Source organism: Nannospalax galili, unplaced genomic scaffold (assembly GCF_000622305.1).
Source record: "Nannospalax galili isolate Female #2095 unplaced genomic scaffold, S.galili_v1.0 scaffold2150, whole genome shotgun sequence".
Classification (NCBI taxonomy): Eukaryota; Metazoa; Chordata; class Mammalia; order Rodentia; family Spalacidae; genus Nannospalax; species Nannospalax galili.
Genome location: NW_008328002.1, coordinates 212,258 through 231,903, shown reverse-complemented (window position 1 = coordinate 231,903; position 19,646 = coordinate 212,258). Strand labels below are relative to the sequence as shown.

The window sequence follows — 19,646 nt, the reverse complement described above, 5'->3', positions numbered from 1 at the left end:
GAAAAGAAAGGCTGGAGTTCCTGGTGTCTGCCAGAGGGGGCGCTTGATGTCCAGGAAGAAATTTCACACAGTTCTAACAACTTGTAAGTCCACCTCACAGGACCAGAAGCTGAGACATGATGTGTTAATGATCACACCTTAACTGTAGCTCTTTCCCTCCATTTAAACCTAAGCCTTATGTCAGGACGGGAAAGACGGACTTTGTTACCGGCCCTCTTTATTTGTTCTTCCCAACGTGGCCACATTGAATACATGTTTTTTACTCTTGTCTCCTTAATTGGCTTATTGAAGACCGTTGGGGACCCAGCTCGTTAGGACTGCCAGGGCCCAGGCTCTGACCCTAATGACTCCAGCAACAGCGGAACATCTTTGATTTACTGTGGCGCCATTCTCAAGGTTGTGTGATTTTCAGCACTGGCGCTCAAGTGGATGAAGTTGATCCTACTGTTCAATGTCCAGAATAAGTTTTACAGGTAGGCAAAGCACTGGAGAGGCCTCTGAGTCCAGGATTGGGGGCGACCAATTTAGGACATTTATACGCCAGAGCTTCAGACCGGGGGTACGCATCTAACCTTGATGGAGTAAATGTAGGTTTGCAAGTCCACTTGTGCATACCGGCTAGCTGCAGAGTTCACCCTTGCTGTGTGGCTGCTCCGGAAAATGTTCAGGAGGGAATTTCAGGGCGCAATGGGACTGAGGCAGCGACAAATATTAAAGATTGTTGTAAAATTGTGTGCGAAGCAAGCTAAAAGATTTTATTCAGACTGTATTTTGGAGAGCCCCACGGGAATCATAGGAGAGACCAATTCTTTTCTTCCTGCCTCACTCCTCACTTCCTGCCTCACCTTAAGGTTGCAACAAAGTGGAAACAAAGTGTTTTGTGTGAAAACAAAGTGGACACCGGGCAAACCTGCCTTGCCAAGCAATGACGTTCGAGGGAAGGGAAGAGATCTCCGTTAGGGAATAGTCCAGAAATGCAGTTTGAAGCTATTCAGGTTTCTCACTTTAATTTTTTTTTTGCCTCTCGCAGCCCAGGCTGGTATCGAACTAGCTATGTGGCTGGCCTCGAATTCCTGATCTTGCCTCCACCTCACAAATTCTGGGATTCCAGAAGCGTATTGTCACGCCCGACAAAGATTTTTCACTTCTTTTACTCCATCTCTTGCAGTTTGAGGAGGTAACAAAAACTATTAAAATACGCCTTCTTGCTCACGCTCGGCCCGCCGTTACCATGAGAACGCTCCGGACGCTAGGGCAGGAGGACTGTGTTCAGTTACTGTTAAAATGCGCACTAAGACTAATGGTTCCACCTGGGCTGAGCAGCCTGTCAACCTCCTGAGCAATCTTGATCCTTATCGGACGCCGTCGGCGCCTCCAACCTAGCCACACCCACTCCGAGCGCCAGCTCCTCTTGCCGCTCCGCCCTCTGCCGGCTTTTCTGAGACCCCGCCCCTGGCCGGAGGCCCCGCCCCCCGTGAATCAGCTGATCTCGCGCGCCCGCGCCGCAGTCGGGCTCGCGCTGGACCGGGAGTGGAGCTGCGGGACGAGCCGTCAGGTGAGCCAGTGCTGGTTCCTGGGCCGTCCGTGGGTTCCAGGGCGGGTCGGCCGGGTCTGAGGTCCCGCCGCCGGGCGGAGGCTCTGGCGGAGGTCTGGGAGTGCTGTGCTGGCCTGCGGAGTCGGCGCCCGCCACCTCCTGCCCGGTGTGGGACCCACGGCGCCTGCCTTTCGGAAGCCCGAGACTAGGTGGCCCGGCCCCAGATCCTCGCCCTAGCCCATCCCAGCCCCCGCGCCACTGCGGTGGTCCTAGCTGCGTGGCATTCCTTCGTGCCCCCTCTTCCCGCCTCCACCCACGCTGCTTTCCACTCATTCATTCAGGAGGGTATATTGAATGCCCACACTGGGCGCCAAGCTGGTAAACCCGGGTCCCTCGGCGGGAACCTTGGTGAATGTCCGTGGTGGGTGTCCTCCAGGGTACACATCGAGTGAAAAGTAGCCCGAGGCTTTTGGTGGCAGAAAAAGAACAAACATGACTTTGATTTTAGTAACTAGTAGTTTGATTAGTGTATCAGTGGTCCATCAAAGCATCTTGAAGACAGGAGAGCTCATAGGGGCTGTCTTGAGGATGCACTGGCCGGCCCTAAGGCTGTTTTTGAGACCAGAAGCCATAGGCTGGTAGGAGCATCCTACAGCTTACGACTTTTATGGTGACCGAAGAGGAAAAGCACACTGGTTGAATTGGCCTATCCAGGAAGAGCGTTTTCTTTTTGGTTTAGGATGGAAAAGGGAATAACTGTTGTGCCTGAACTGAGGACCTTATTCTATTGCGCGTGTATTTATTGGTGCCTGTAAGTGTTCTTTCAACGGCTCTTAAGGATAAGCTTGTGTGATGTATGCTTATTCTGTGCAGGTGAAAAAAAATGCAGCAAAACAGTTGGTCATTTTTTTCCTGTTTATCATTTATGTGTATGATTGGGAGCGACTGCTTGATCTTTGAGTTAGTGAATATGTAGGGAATTGAAATAAGTGAAAAATTTTCGGTTTTTCTTTTTCTTTTTGAAAAAAAAAGGGACTCCTCTGTAGCCCAGGATGGTGTGGAGCTTGTGGCATTCCTCCCGCCATAGCTTCTCAAGTGCTAAGATTTGCCCAGCTTAAATTGCAGGATTTCAGCTCTCATAGTATAAGCATAGTGGTTGAAATCCCAGGCTTTGGATCTAGATATACCTTGATCACTTCTTTCTTTGAGCCTTTTTGCCACAGTTTTCTTATCTCTATGCTGAGCTTTGCATGTATAGTTTTTGTCTCATTTATTACTGTGTCTAGGTCATGGTAAATAATCAGTACATACTAACTCTTTATATAATTATTATTCATGTAGTATATCATGACCCAGGCTACATCATGGCTTTTTGTTTCTGAAGTGGTAGAAAAGATAATTTTAATGTTTATTTTTAGTGAAATAAAGTTGGAGTTTATTAAGAAAAGATTTTGATATAGTATTAAACCTTGGCCACTAAGATAATGGGAGAGCACCATCTAAGAGAAGGACAGTTGTACACACCCTGCAGTGGGTACAAGCTTCTTAAGTGAGAGCCACTAATACATAACTTAATAGAACAACTATAGTTTTTTTTTTTAAATAATTTTAAAATGTATTTTTAGGGAAAAAAGAAGATTCCAAGGCGAGGTGATCCCTGACAACTTTGGTATTCCATAAAGACATTTTTAATGTGAAATATACGCTGATGTAATTCATACCTGTTACAAATTTATTACTTCCTAAGCTATGACAAGTATTGGCAGATATGATGTTTAGAGTTATAGCAAGAAAATTCAAAGCTCTTTCACAATATTAAAATTTGGAAACATGGGCATGATGGAAGGTACTTTCTTGTCAAGCCTGGTGATGGGAGTTCAATTCCCAAGATGTGTAATCCCAGGTTTAAAGTCCATGCTATGTTTCTTCTAAAAGTAGTTGTAAAATGCATCACTGGTTCCTACCAGCTTCCTATAATTCTGTATTTCCTTAAATGAAGAAAAGTTGGGACATATTATTTTGTGACAGCATCTTAGTCTGTAGCCCAGGCTGGTTTCAGCCTCTGAATGTTGGGATTACAAGCATGTGCCACCATACTCTGCTCAAGAAAAGGTTTAGTATTTTAGGCACAGGAGTTGATGCAGGGGATGCTTAAGAAAACAGCTTCTCCAGCTGCCTACAGTGATGCATGTTCATAATCCCAGCACTCAGGAGACTGAAGCAAGGAGATTGCTTCAAGTTTGAGGCCAGTCTGGGCTTCATAGTAAGTTCTAGGGCAGTCTGAGTTGAATTACAGAACAAGATCCTGTCTCAAAAACATTTTTAAGCATTTTAACAAAAAGAAGGAAAGAAGGTGCTTCTCAAGGATATATACACAGCATATATGATATATATGACGATACATATATGATATACACATACATGATACATATATGTGATTTATATATAACATATACATATATATCATATATATATGATATATATGATGGTGGCTTTTGAAGTTGCATCATTCAAAGGGTTTAAAAGATTAAGTAAAGCCAGTACAGGCCTATAATCCCAGCAAATAGGCAAAAGAGTCAGGAGTTCAAGGTCATCCTCAGCTACATTGCCAGTTCCATGCCAGCCTGGGGCTACAAAAGACTATCTCACTTCCCTTGCTCACCCCATCTCCCCCCAAAGAAAAAAAAATTAAAAGACTAAATAAATTTGTTTGGGTATGCTTATTTTTATCTAAAGAATCTTTCTTTAGTAAAGATTATAGGTGGTTTATGATACATTGTATAGGTTAGCATTTTGCTAAGAAACAAGGTCAAAGGAATCCTTCCTATACATAGTCACAGGAATATGTAGACATGTTTAAATTTTTTTTGCTATAGTTTATTTTGTGTGTGTGTGTGTGTGTGTGTGTGTGTGTATGTGTGTGCGCGCACGCATGCAAGCTTGTATATCAGTGCACATGTGGCGATCAGATGAAAAACTTCACGAGTTGGCTCTCTCCTTCCACCTTATGGGTCCATGGAAATTGAACTCAGATCCTCAGCCTTGGCAGCAAGTGCCTTTACCCAGTGAGCCATCTCACTAGCCCTAGACACGTTTGCACTAAATATGGTTCATAATCTTGTTTGTGAGATCTTTATTTTCAGCCTGCAGAGTGAGAGTGAGGGCTCCTTGTCTCTCTCCCATGTCCCCTTAATTTCCCCTGACTATTCTGTCTCAATTTCTCCCTCTGAGATTTCAGTCTCTTAATTTTAAGGGTTGACTGGTTACCCCCCTCTTAGAGAGAGAGCTAGACAGAGAGAGACAGAGAGATCTTATGTAGCCTAGGCTGACAATATAGCTGAGGATGACCTTGAATTTCTAATCTTCCTGCTTCCACTTCCAGAGTTGCTGGGACCACAGGTGCAGTCTCCCATACCAGGTTTATTTGGTGCTGGGAATTGAATTGAACCGAGGGCTTCATGCCTGCCTAGGCAAGCACTCTGTCAACAGAGCTACAGTCTCAGTTCTGAAGTTCCATATTCTGAACCATCTTAATACTGAACAGGGTTGTAGACTCTGTCTAGCTAAGGGTGGAAAATCTTTACCTGCATGATCTAAGGAACTCAGAGAATGACCAAGTTTGGAGATTAGAGGACCATCATTCATTGGGAATGTGGAAGAAAAGATGTCATTACTTGAGACATCAAACTGATAAACCAAAAAGCATCCAGCAAATTGTTATGTCTAATCCCTATATAGAATTTTGTATCAATATGAGACTTGGTAAGTATGATTTGGAAAGTACACAGGACGGTAGAGTGGCACTAGTTGAGAATGCATAAGAAGGCCTACTCTGCTGTAGTGGAATTTGAACTCCTTTGCAGTTACTGGGAGGAATGCTTTGAGCTTGCTAGTGACTTTCAAAAAATTTAGCTCTTTTTATAATTTTGGAGAATTAAATTTGCCACATATTTAGGTATTAACGATACAGTTTTTCTTGGTAGGATTTTCTTTTTTTAAAAAAATTTTCCAGATGGCCTTGCCATGTAGCCCCCATAACTGAATTCTTGATCTTCCTGCCTACACCTCCCAAGTTTATCAAACCTGGCTTGGATGTGTATGTGTATGTGTATGTGTGTGTGTGTGTGTGTGTGTGTGTGTGTGTATGAGTTTAGACCAAAGGTCAACATCTGGTTTCTTTATCACATTTCACTTTATCTATTATAATTAATTATTTTGCAACAGAATCTATCACTGAATCTAGAACTCCTAGCCAGCAAGCCCTAGGATCCTCCTGTCTCCTCCACCTCCCTCCCAAGGGCTGGGTTACAGACACATGCTGCTGTACCTGGCTTTTACCTGCCTGGGTCTTGGGGATTGGAACTTGGGTCTTCATGCTTGTGCAGCAAGCACTGTACCCACTGAGTTATCTTTCCAGCGTGGGTTTTCTTTTTCTTTCTTTTTTTTTTTTTAGAGACTTAAAAAAAAAAACCTCTTTCCCATTAATAACCAAATCATTCAGTTTTCAGTAATAAGAAACTTGTAGCTTTTATAGTGTCAGTTCTTTAGAAAATGCTTGGTAACCAGAAATATACAAATAAAATAGCAGCGAAGTATGAGGTTGTTCATTTTGGTATTGTACTCATTTTCCTGTCTGTATCCTCTATTCCTCTGGGTATATAATGGTGGCGTGTTTAGCAAATGTCTTTTGTTCTATTTTTTTGTATGTAGCCCAGGCCGGCCTGGAATTTGCCATACTTCTGCCTCAGCTTTCCAAGTGCTGGGATTGCAGGCATTCAACAACTGAGCCTGGCTAAAAACATAATTCCATCAATAAAGTATTAGAGACTTTTGGGGATTGTTATATAATGCTTTTAAATGTGAAGAAATACAGTTTTCTCAAATCTTATGAGAAAAATCCCAAAAATTTTGCCAGTGAATTATACCCAGAGAGAAGATTAGCTTTAGTCCCCCCAAGTCCACAAATTGACCAATTCCTGTTTCTCTTAATTAGTAAGGATTTAAGTATTCTTCTGAGTTATCACAGTTCCTCATTTGCATGAGCCCTGTATAGGAAGGTTGTGGTTCTGACCCAATGATGGCATCCAGCTAACATTCATTCCAGTGTTCTTTTCTTCCACAGTCCAAGTTTTGTTGAACCAGTTTCTTAACTTAAATCCAAGACAGCTTTCTGAACAAACATGTAACAAGAATTATTATAGAAGCTCTTTAAAATAGCAATGAAGTAGAACATCAGTAGGAGACTAAACTGGATTATTCATGCAATTGAATGTAAAAAAGTGAATGAATTAGATCAGTACTTGTCAACAAAGAGCATCACAAGTACATTATATTGGGTGAAAAAAACGAGTTGCCAAAGGGTATATACATGGTATATACATGAAAACAAAATAGCATGCATTGTTTATGGATATATATGGCTAATGAGAGTTCATAAACTGTAAGTTTATGAACAATGGGTAACTGAATGGAGCTCCTTCAATTCTATTTGTAACTTTGTTCTGTTTTAAAAAGGAGCTAGCTGGGCATGGTGGCTTATATCTGTAATCCAAGCACTTGGGAGATTGAAACATTTGCAAATTTAAGGCCACCCTGGGCTATGTAGTGAATATAGTGAGACCCTGATCTCCCATTCCCCCCCCCCAGAAAAAAAGGGTAAGGGAAATTTAAATATGTTAATATCTGTTAAGCACCAGATGCTGAGGATATGGATTTGTTGTTTATTTTTATGTATGGCTAAGATGGTTTGTGAAATTGCACTTTACAATTTTTATTTATAGTCAAGGCTCTTTTCCTGTATGCTTTCTTCATTTTATTTTGTGGCCTTAAGAGCAGTAGAGCCTGGAACATCATCATCCCTACTATAAAAAAGGAATGTGCAGGGCAGTTCCTCTGTGCAAAACTGCTCTACAAAGAGGAAACAGACTGATTATCTAGTTAACTTTACTTTGCAGTTTGGCTCTGTGTCCTGGGAAAATGCTTTCTTCAGGAAATGAGGAAAGAGCCCTGTTTAAAGGCTGCAGGGGAGTTAAAATGCTAGAGATTCTTGGGAAATGCAGACATAAATCCATCATGAACTGTTAAAGTGTCAAGGGACTATGTTCAATCACAATGCCCTGAAAGGAATTTGGATATAGACTGGCTTAAATAGGACGTTACTAAGGTTTTATATAGTCATGAACATTTTATTTAACATTTGAGTTGGCTACGTTAGTTATTAAATGCATTAGCCAGATGGGTATTATAATTCTAGCAATTAAACTTCAAATTCTTAGGTACCGCACCAATTTATGCCTCTTAATTATGTGGCATTACTACAAAATATTTTATGAGAAATTTACTAATTTTGAAAAACTCATTTTTAAAAACAAAAAGTAAGCCCAAAAAGAAACTGAATGGGTATTGCTGGACATTTATTATACATTGTCCCCTGGTTACATACCCTTCCCTTTTAGAGAATTCCAACAGTCAGAAGAGTGCTAAGTTTTAGTAGGTCTCAGATTGAGAGCAGTAAGCCATTTAAAAAAAGGTGTGTATGTGATGAGATGGTTCAGCAGGTAAAGGAGGTGTCTGCCACCAAACCTGGTGACCTTAGTTCAGTATCCTGGAACTGAATGGTGGAAGGAGAAAATGGACTCTTGCACAGTGCATACACACACACACACACACACACACACACACACACACTTGGCTTAGATGTTGAACATCTCTCAGAATTAGAAAGAAAAAAAGACTAAACTGAGTATGGTAAGTGAATACCGGTTATACCTGTATCTCAGGTACTGGGGAGGCTGAAGCAGGGGGAATCCAAGTTGGAAGCCAGCCTTGGTAATTTAGCAAAATACAAAAGATATCCCAGCATTCAGGAAGCAGAGGCAGGTGGATCTCTGTGAGATTGAGTCCAGCCTGTCTACATATCATGTTTCAAGCCATCTGGGGCTACAGGGAACCCTTGTCTCAAAAAACAAAAACAAACAAAACAAAACAAAATTAGAAAAGACTAAGGTCAGTGGTAGAGTGCTTGTCAAACATTCTTGAAGCCTTGGGTTCAGTCCTGTGTGTTTATGTATGTGTAAGTGTGAGTGTGTGAGAGAGAGAGGGAGAGATAGAGAACTCCCTTTGTGTCTCCATTTGCATCCAGACTTGTCTCTGTGCACTAAAGATAAAAAGGAATTATTATTCTGTGGATTAACGTTTGTAGAGACAGGAAATGAGCCTTCATGATTAGGATATACCACTAGCAAATTAGATACAAGAGTTTCTATTATGAGGGCTGGGTATGTAGCTGGGTTGCTGGAGTGCTTGCCTAGCATTCGTGAAGCCCTGAGTTCCATCCCTAGCATTTTATAGACCAAGTATAGTGGTGTATTCCTGTAATCCCAGCACTTGGGAAATGGAGTTGAAAGATCAGGAGTTCAAGGTCATCTTTGGCTACATAGTGAGTTTGAGGCCAGCCTGGGCTATGTGCTACCCTGTCTCAAAAAAAAAAAAGGTTTCTATTATAAGAAGACATTTTCCCATTTTCCTTTTATGTATGAGACTGACTTTAATTATTATAGGCACTACAAAAAAGGTTTCTATTATAAGAAGACATTTTCCCATTTTCCTTTTATGTATGAGATTGACTTTAGTTATTATAGGCACTACAGATGTCTTATACTATTTGAAAATCTGCAGTTGTGACTTGAGGTCAAGGGCTATGCCTTCCACTTGGGTACTCCTTAAATGTAGTCTACTTGTTTGCAGTGGTTAGCATGGATATGAGGTATAGCAGGAATTCATGCTCTCTGACCTCCAAGAGTTTTTAAGTCAGTCAAGAAGGAGTAAATACATTCTCCTATTAGTAAAAAAAAAAAAAATTATATATATATATATGTATTAAATCATAGTAGCTTCCTAGGGTAGCTACTAAATTGATTCAGCTAATTTACTAAATTCTTCACGGGTCAAGATTTAAAGGCTGGTCAGCTCCCATGCAGCAGGTAACACTTCCTGTGGAGCAATTAAGGACAAGGGGCTGGGATTTGAGGTGGCTCTGACAGTTCAAGGTGGCTAGTATGTCAGTTCTTCCTGGCCAGGTGAGTTTTTCACAGCTTTCTGTAAAGGGCAGGATATCCAGAAAGCAGTTGTTGGTGTCTAGGTTATTTGTAGTCAGATGCTTGACTCCTAAATTTGCCTTCATCTGCTTGTAAGCATAGTAATCAAGACTCTTGAAGGAAATATTTGTTAGTCATTTTACCCTCTGCCACATACTGGATTCTCTTAAATTATATTACATTACAGTAAAATGTACCTAACTTAGACTAGGCAGGTATAGTGGTTTATACCTGTAATCCCTGGAAGGGATTCAGGAAGTTGAGGGAGGAGGATTGCAGATGTTCCAGGCAAGCCTAGACTATGGGGTGCAGTGCTGTCTCACAACTCCTCAATCTCACACAAAAGAAACACATTTTTTGATGGCTACTTAAAATTTAGCGATTTTGTGTCTTTAGTATGCTGCTAGTTACTTTGTAAATTCCTTCAGGATTTACAATACAATTTGCTCTGCTCCTTTATTTTATCCTTCCCCCACCCCCACCCCCACCCCTGTGCTGTGGGCGGGGGGTGCATTCCTGTTATCCCAGTGTTCTCCAGACAGAGCAAGAGGAATTGCTTCTTCAACCGTGAGGCCAGCTAGGGCTAAATAGTGAGACTCTGTCTCAAAACACACACACACACACACACACACACACACACACACACACACACACACGGGTGAGGGGTGTTATGTCTTAAGGATACTGTCTTCTGTAGAAAGCCATTGGATTAGTTAGAAAGACATAAGATACTACCTACAGTGGACCCTTGGCTGCCAGAGGATCACTTCAGCCCCAGAGTTTGAAGCTGACCAGGGTAACATAGTAAGATTCCATCTGTCTACTGCTCCCCCTTCCTACCTTCTGCCCCCAAACTCCAAGTACATTAAAGAAACTGAATGAAGTATATAAAATAGTTAAAAGTTGGGAGACAAGTATCAAAAACTGTAGTGGTTTCTAAGAATATAAGTTTTTGAGGCCTTTATTTGGAAGAGTTAAGATTTGGAATTGAGATTTTTTCTCTCTCTCTCTAGAACAAGGTGTATAAACTGTATGTTATATAACACCTGTGGCTTATGTGGTACCAGTCTTGATCATGTTGATATTTCTGCAACATAGGGGAGTATTTGCCTTAAAAGGATACAAAAGACAAATCAATTTATTAATTTAGGTTAGATTTTACAGTGGATGAATTGAGGTCAGACTAGACTTTTGCTATCAAAAAAGATAAAATTTTTTTGTTTTCAGAGCTTTTTGGACTTTGGATTTCTGGTTAAGGTATTGCAAAGCTGTAAATGGTTTGTAGCTTTTCTTTTTAGACAGGGTCCTGCTGTATTGCCCCAGCTGGTCTCAAATTCAAGACAGTCCTGCCTTAGCCTCCTCAGTGGTGGGATTATAGACATATGCCACCATGCCTGGCTTATAACTCTTTATTTAACAATAATGACCTCTAGACCAGATTCTTTTTAGAACATTCCCAGATCATGATATTAAACCAGTATCTTTGACTATGCACCTAACTTACAGTAAAATGTACCTAACTTAGACTAGGCAGGTGTAGTGGCTTATACCTGTAATCCCTGGAAGGGATTCAGGAAGCTCATTTCTTCATTGAATGTCACAGGAAAATGTGTATCCAGTGGAATCTAAAAGTGGTGTCACTGGTTCTATGCTGGTTTTTATCTGATTTAGCTTGCATGGGTCTTGGAATGCTACCACCATTGCTGTAAGTTCATATGAACAAGTTCCCAGGAGCCTGTAAGACTGTTTCCTTCTGGTCATGCACCACTCCTAACTCTCATAATCTTTCCGCCTCCTCTTCCACAATGGTCCCTGTGCCCGGGGTTGATGAGGTTTAATATAGGAGTCCTATCCAACGACATGCACTCCGCAGTCTCTTGTTCTTTACACTTTGGCTGGTTGCATAGAACTGGGAACATCTGGGTACACAAACTTGACTTGATGGGCCTTAACATATATGACAGAATGCATGAAATTCTGTCGGTGGGCTATGGGAGGGTGTGGGCAGGGGAGGGGGCCTAAATATGATTAAGATATATTGTATGAAATCCACAATTATTCAGTTAAAAAATACATTGAAAAAAATAGTGTCATTTCATTAAGAACCCAGGTTTGCTTAGTTTTAATGGGTCATCTGAGAGTTCAGTATTTTCACTGTAAAGGAGATACTTTATAGAGTGATACATTTTAGAGTGAACCTAGATTTGTTCTTTGGCTCCTCTAACTTAGTAGCTTGGCAGGGCCCCTTGAGTCCAGGTTGTTTGATTTATGGAGATACCATTGGTCTGTGGAAAGGCCATAAGGATAAGAGGACCCTAGATTCTCTAACTTCAAGCAAGTGCTATTTATTCAACAACAGAGGTTCTTTATCAGAGTTATTAACATAATACAGGTCAGTGGGAGGAAGTTCCTATTTATGGAAGAAAAGCAGTAGAGTGCAGGGGTTCTGTCTTCCGAAGGAGTGTAGCACAAGGACCTTACTAGACCTCCACCTAGGGAGAAAGAACTATCTTCAGCGGAGTCCCACAGTAAGGCCATTTTATACCAATTTAAAATGTAAAGCAATGAAAGAACCTAAGGAAGTTGAAATACTATTCACCTGGAGAAGCAATCATAAAAACATTAGAAAAACAAAATTTTTTGGCTTACTCTTTTACTGTGGGAAATACATAATTGAGAAAGATTGTTAAATGGAATCGATAAACACCAAGTTTATTTACCTGTGTGAGCATTGAACTGCAGGATTCCCATAGCAGGCAATTTTCTTCTTGTCCTATTTGAGTTTTAGGCAGACATGTCTTCTTGAAAAAGTCAAACATCTTACAAAATGAAGCCAGGTGTGGCGGTGCACACCTATGATTTTAGTACTTGGGAGGTTGAGGCAGGAAGATTACCAATCTGAGGTCAGTCTGGGCTACATAATAAGACCATATCAAAAGAGAAAGAAAAAGAGACACAGATCTATAAATACATTAAATTTATTTTTTATTTTTCATTTTTATGTGTGTGAGTGTATTGCCTGTATATATGTAAGTGCACCCATGTTGTACAATGCCCACAGAGGTCAGAAGAGGGCATCAAATCCCTTGCAATTGGAGTTAGGGACATGTGGGTGCTGTGATTCGAACCTGGCTCTTAACTGCTAAGCCATCTCTCCAGCCCCTATAAATACATCAATAATCTATTATATAATAGATTTTTTTGATGCTCTTATGTAGCCCAAGCTAGCCTCAATCTCTGTATAGCCAAGATGAATTTCCTGATCCATCTGCCTCTGTTTCCTAAGTGGATTAGAAGTGTGTGCCCAGTTCTATGTGGTGCTGGGCATCAAACCCAGGACTTGGTGCATGCTCTCAAGCACTATACCAACTGAGCCACATCCCCAGCCCTAGATGTTAGTTTTCTATGGCTGCTGTAAAATTGGTACAAATTTCTTGGCTTATTAACACACAAATGTATTATTTTTGATTTCTATAGATTACAAGTCTGACATAGGTCTTACAAGGCAAAAATCAAGGTTATTTGTGTGGCTGCCTCTTTTTGCAGGCTTTAGGAGAAAAATCCTCTTCCTTGTTTTTTTTTCAACTGGTAGATGCCATTCATTCCTTGGCTGTTGGCTGCCTTCTCCCATCTATAGTCAGCAGTGGGCATCTCTGGCCCAGCTTCCATCATTGCCTCTCTCTCTGACTCCCTAATTTTTTTTGTATTAGTTTTTATTTTGTGTTTTTATTTCTTTTCTGTGTGCACACGTGTATGTGTGTGCGTGTGTGTGTGTGCATATAAGTGCAGGCAAGTACACCTTGGAAGCCAAAGGTACTGGTTCCCCTGGAGCTGGAGTTAAAGACAGTTGTGAGCCATAGGTACTGTGAACTGAAATTGGGTCCTCTGCAAGATCAGTACATGCTCTTAGCCTCTGAGCCCATAGTTTTGTTTGTTTTTTCTTTTTTGAGACAGCATCTTATACTGTAGCTTAGGCCAGCTGGAATGCACCATGTAGCCTAGGCTGGCCTTGAACTCATAGCAATTCTCCTGCCTCAGCCTCATAATTGCTGGGATTGTATGTGTGTGCCACCATACCTAGCTTATGGCAATTTTGATTGTCAGGCAGTAGGACAAAATTCAGTTGACATGTGGCAAATCCATTGTGGGAAATGAGGTGTGCTTGTACACTTCCGTGTCCTCCTAAAAGAGTTCTCTGGCTTCTGCTAGGTATTGTCGAAATATAATCCAAAGTACAACTCCTTAATCTCTGACAGATAAGCAGAGTAGATTTGGCTTCAGAATTTACTGCACGAAGTGGACATAGACATATTACTAAATCTAGTTACTACCATGCACAGAGTGTTAGTAGCACTTACTAATTCTATTTATTCAATAGCACTGCATTTATTCAGATTTGTTTTTTGTTTATATAGTACCCTTTACCCAACTTTGAATGATTCAACACTCTTCTAAATTAAGCATGTACAAGGTAGAAAGTAATTTCCTCCGGATACACAGATGGGAAGCACTGAGCACTCACGGGCAGTCTGGAATAAACAGATGGCCTCTTAGCTCACCCCCACAGGTGTGGGCTGTTGCCAGAGCACAGTGACCATGTCATGCCCCTGTGCAGAAAAGTCACAAATTTGGCCCCAGTATTTTAGGGTCCACATGAATAAAACTTCATTACTTTTATTTTTTCATGAATTTTGGTGTCTTTAAAAATGTGAATTTCTGAGTTGAAATGCATTCAGCATTTCTTCTGCCTCTTCATTTTTCTTTTTTCAATCGATTTCTGAACTAATGGGTCATAATATTTGTACACTAATTTTTTTATAGCTCTTTTTCATCAAATGATTTTTTTTTTTTTGCTGTTGTGTTTTGAGGCAGGGCTTGCTGTGTACTCAGACTAGTCTTGAATTTTCTTTTTCTTCCTTCATTACTTTTATTTCTTAATATTTAGTAATTTATTGAGATAACGTTTTGTGTAACTCAGATTGGCCTTGAACTCATGATCCTCTTGCCTCTACCTTCCAAGCCTTAGGTGTGTGTCACCATACCCAGGCTGGCACTGAACTTTTAATCTTCCTGCCTCAGCTTCCTGAGAGCTGGGGTTACAGCCATATGTTATCATGCCTAGGTTTTGGGTGATGGGTTTTATTTTATTATTTAGTGAGGATGCTGGGGTGCTATCCTAGGGTTTGAACCTGCTAAGCAAGTGCTCTATCACCAAACACATCCACAGCAACTTCAGTTTCATTAAACTAAAATGAGAATTTAAAGATACCAAGCAATCTGAGTATTGAATTATTCTAAAATAATTAAGATTTTTTTTCCCTCCTGGTCTTTCTCATACCAATTTGTGTGTGTGTGTGTGTGTGTGTTTGTGTGTGTGTGTGTGTGTGTATGTGTGTGCGTGCGCATGCTATGATGTGTTTTTAAAAGTCTTCAAAGCATAGAAGTCCAGTTTTCATAGGAAAAAAATTTTTTTGCACTCGTATTTCATTGACTTACAGAATTAAATTGCGTTTTGAGTATTACAGGCACACTGGACAGATGAGCTGTGGATTGAAAACAAATAGCACTGATTTCTGGTGAGCACTCAGCTTGGTTGTGGAATACAGTATCTGACAGTACCTCTACCAGTTGAGTATATGGCCTGCCAGGGGCATAAGTGAACTTTACAGAGATGCTAAGCTGGTGATTGGTTAGACTCAAGCTTCTGCCCTATCAACACCTTCAGCCTCTCTAGATCAAATGATGAGTGGTAGATTTAGAAACAGCTCATTTAAAATTCAGACTTATGGGCCTGGAGAGATGGTTCAGTGGTTAAGAGCACTGACTGCTCTTGCAGAAGACCTGGGTTCGATTCCCAGCACCCACATGTTGGCTAACAGCCATCTGTAACTCCAGTTCCAGTGGATCCAATGCCTGTTTCTGACCTCTGCAGGCATTGCATGACGTGGGTGCACTTTAACACATGCAGGCAATACACTCATATACATAAAATAAATAATAATAAAGACACACACACAAAAATTCAGGCTTATAGCCCTTTTGGTTATGAGGCCTGTTTTAATTGAAGTTGATTTGTGGAAAATACTATATAAGTTCCAACAGATGGACAACTTTGCATTTTGGTGATATAGCATTAAACATGTTCATGTATTTTAATAATGTAATATTTTGTGCATTACTGCAAATGTAAGTTAAAGTTACTTGAATGTGATACATTATTGAGATTTTTAAAAAATCTTTTCCATCTGATACTTCCATGTGTCCCAGAAGTACTTTTAAAAAGTAACATTAATATGTATGTGATTCCTTGTACTGAACACACTGATGTGCAGATTAAACTACCTTCTTTATAATAATAAAAAATACCCCAACCTGTTGCCTAGAACAGTACAGCTTACTTGTAGGTAGCCTTTTTCTTCTTTGGCCTTGCAGTTGACAGTCAATATGCATTTTTATAAGCGCAGTGGGCAGGCTCCTTCTAGAGATTTGACTTCGAGTAGGCTGGATATCAAATAGTTTAAATAGTTTCTCTGCATAGTTACTACCCAGTAAATGTACACTTGTTAGAAGCCTGCTCCCCCCTCCCCAGGATAACATAGCAGAGCCTTCAAACGTCCTTTCACTGCCCTTTGTTTACCTATGTTTCCCCACTTAGGTGTTTCTGTAACTCTTGCTAAGGGAGTGATTTGGTGATGGAGTATTCCTACTGACCGATGGACTCAAAGAAGATAAGGTAATATCATTTCCTTTTCCATCCTAGGAAAGCACAGCAGACAGCTCCACATGGATACGACATTTCTTCTGTTTAATTTTCTTTTTGATGATATGAAATGAGAGTACATAGTTGAGTTTGTAATTAATTAGTAAAGAGATACACATTTAAATAAAGCTGATTAGTGATAAACTTTGTTGCTAGTTTCTTGTGCTTATAAAGACACTCTATGTTCTCATCTTCATTGTCTTAAAACCCTTGAGGCCATCTTTTCTTACAGTCGGTTCAAGGTTCAGAGGTGGACTTATTTCTTGCTAGTAATCTTCTGTCCCTAGAAAACGAGTCACAGAAGATATTTAAAAAGGTTAAATTTTTGGCTTTCCTTCTATAGATTTTAATGCTGGACTGTAATTTAAGGGAATATTGTTTAGGAAAAGTAGAGACATTTTTAAAAAGCTCCCTGCTTCCACTAAAATTTTAGAATTTTTTTTCTAGAAACAAGGAAACAAAAGCACCATGTGTGACCCTGTAGGAAAACTTTGTAAAGGAAACAATATCTTCGTAGAAGGGCTGTGTGTTTTATATTCTTTGACTTAAAGTCAGCAGATAGAATTCTTTCCTTAGAATATAAGTAAAGCATAAAAGATTTTACTGTCATCTGTTAGGAATTTGTTTCTTTAAAAAAAAAATCTAAGTAATAAAAAAATAATATAGAGGTTCCTCAGAAAACTTGAAATAGGCAGATATGTGGTGCATACCTGTAACCCCAGCACTTGAGAGTACCTCTGTGCCCAGCTCTATTTCAGAAAGCTAGGTAGAGAGGATTTTGAATATTCCCAATACAAAATAAATGTTTGACATGAGGAATATGCCAATTATCCTGACTTAATCATCTGGCCATTACATATATGTACATGTGTAGAAATAATATGTTGTTTTCTATGTACAATTATATACCAAATACAAATTTTAAAAAATTAAATAGCAGTGGACTGAGGTTAGAGCTGAGTTGTAGAGACTTAACTATTGTGTGCAAGGCCCTGGGTTTAGCCCCCAACACCACAAACAAGCAAACAAATTTAATACAAATTATAGATTTAAAGCCAACATAAAGTGAAATACAGACTTAAGTTCCTCATCTCTTTTTCATCAAATTCTCTAAAGTTAGAAATTTTATGCTACCAAGCCATAAAACCTACAGAAATAGCCGAGGCTCTATTTATTGCACAGAAGTAAGTTATGGATTTAGACCATCCCCCAACCTTAGTTGTTTTACCTTGGCTCCGGTGTCATAACAAAGTATAAAGTTAAGTGCTAATTAAACTGTCTGAACCAGTCATTCCTTCCTTGTGCTGGTATAAGATGTCTGACCTAGTCATCCTTTCCTTGTGCTGGTATAAGATACAATCTCAGATATTCATTCTCATTCTCCCTCCACCTCCCTGCAGTCCTCCCCCCCCTTCTTTTTTCTCTCCCTCTCTCCAGCACACATGCAAAAGAAGGAGGTATAATTTCATGGGAAGTATTAAGAACAAAAGATACAGTTTTGAATTACAGGAATAATTAAACCTTGTTTTGAAAAATAATGTTTGTAGCTCAACAGAGGCAGAAGGATCCAAAGAAAGAGGCCTGGTCCATGTCTGGCAGGCAGGATCCTTTTCCCTGACACCAGAGAGGTTGCTGGGCTGGGGAGGAAAGACCGTGCTTCAGGCAGCCCTTGGAGTGAAACATGGAGTTCTTCTGACTGAAGGTATTAAAAATGGCTTAGCATATGCTGACTGAAATGCTCATAAATGCCTGTGTGTGCCAGATCAGGAAAAAGTGCTACTGGCTACCATGGGCTCTTTCTGAAATTTGTTGCAGATTATATCATTTTGTTCTCAAAATATATCCTTACCCTTTATAAAAATCACATTAATTTTTAAAAAATATTCCATTAAATTGAATAAAAGAGAGAATTATAGTTTTAAGATTTTATAGTAGTTAGTGCATAAAAAATTAAGGTTGTAGGCTGGGCGTGGTGGTGCACGCCTTTGATCCCAGCACTCGGGAGGCAGAGGCAGGCGGATCTCCGTGAGTTCAAGGCCAGCCTGGTCTACATAGTGAGTTCCAGGACAGCTGGGGCTACAGGGAGACCCTGTCTCAAAAAGACCGAAAAAAAAAAAAAAAAATTAACTTTGTAAAAAGATTTCTTAGAGACGCTTTTCATATTGTTTTTGTTGTTCACTGTTTCAGACAGACAGTATAGCAGCTGAAGTTTGTGTGCCCAGACTAACCCTAAGCATTTCCCTTTGGATCTCACTCAATTGCCACCTCCTGAGGCAGCTCCCATTGTTTTTCATAGATATGAAGGTCTGAGGTTATATAATTTTCACTAGTGCAGGAAGTAAGGTGTTGGAGGAGTCAGAACTGGAGCTCCATCTGTTTTCAGAGCCTTCCTCTGCCACCACCCATAAGTCCCTGGGCCATACTCTCTTAGTTTAGTTTTCCTTAGGCATGAAAACCAGCTTAGAAAGGCATATTTAAAGTAGAAACATGTACTATAATTTATATAGAGCAACACTTTTCATCCCCATGCCAATTTATCAGCCTAGTAATTGAAAATTTGATTTGGGGTCAAGATTGCCTTTGATTTCACTTTTTAAATTTCTGCTCAGTAAACATATAAGTAATACTTTATATTTTCCTTATAGGAAGTAAGAAAAAAAAACTCTAGGAAACAAAACTTAAATCTGGCTTTAGAGGTTTTATGGGATAAACATTGAGTTTTTCTAATACATTATTATATTGTTTTTATAATAGGATTTTAGGAAAACACTTTTTTTATTTTATGTGTATGCATGTATTGCCTGCATGTAGGTAAGTGCACCTGTGTCATGCAATGCTCACGGAGGACAGAAGAGGCTGTCAGATCCCCTGGAACTGAAGTTACAGACAGTTATTAGCTGCCATGGGGTGCTGGGATTCGAACCTGGGTCTTCTGCAAGAACAGCCAGTGTTCTAAACTGCTGAGCCATCTCTCCAGCCCTATAAACTATATTTTCAACATCTGCACTATGATTCTCAAAATATATAGTTCTCAAAAATATATTTTAGAATTTTTTTATTACTGTGTTTTGTTTATTCGTTTGTGGTTTTTTTTTTTTTGCAGTACTGGGGATTGAACTAGGGCCTCACACACGGCAAGCACGCATTCCACCACTGAGCTATGAACTCAACCCTTATTGTTGTTTTAAATAAAATATTTGGGATATATTAAGATATTTGGAAACTTTTCACAAATGTGTTATCTTTTTAAAAATTT

At 40.0% G+C, this 19,646-nt stretch overlaps 1 protein-coding gene across 1 annotated transcript in view; it reads left to right on the top strand.

Annotated features, from left to right (window-relative positions):
* Positions 1 to 1,454: 1,454 nt before the first annotated feature.
* The window catches only part of Als2 (alsin Rho guanine nucleotide exchange factor ALS2), a gene marked incomplete in the record, with an annotated part of 89,861 nt that continues 71,669 nt past the window's right edge, over positions 1,455 to 19,646 (top strand). Inside the window, 3 exon segments of the mRNA XM_008842598.2 lie at positions 1,455 to 1,555; positions 16,286 to 16,363; positions 17,938 to 18,092. Coding sequence (XP_008840820.1) covers positions 16,344 to 16,363; positions 17,938 to 18,092 — 175 coding nt within the window.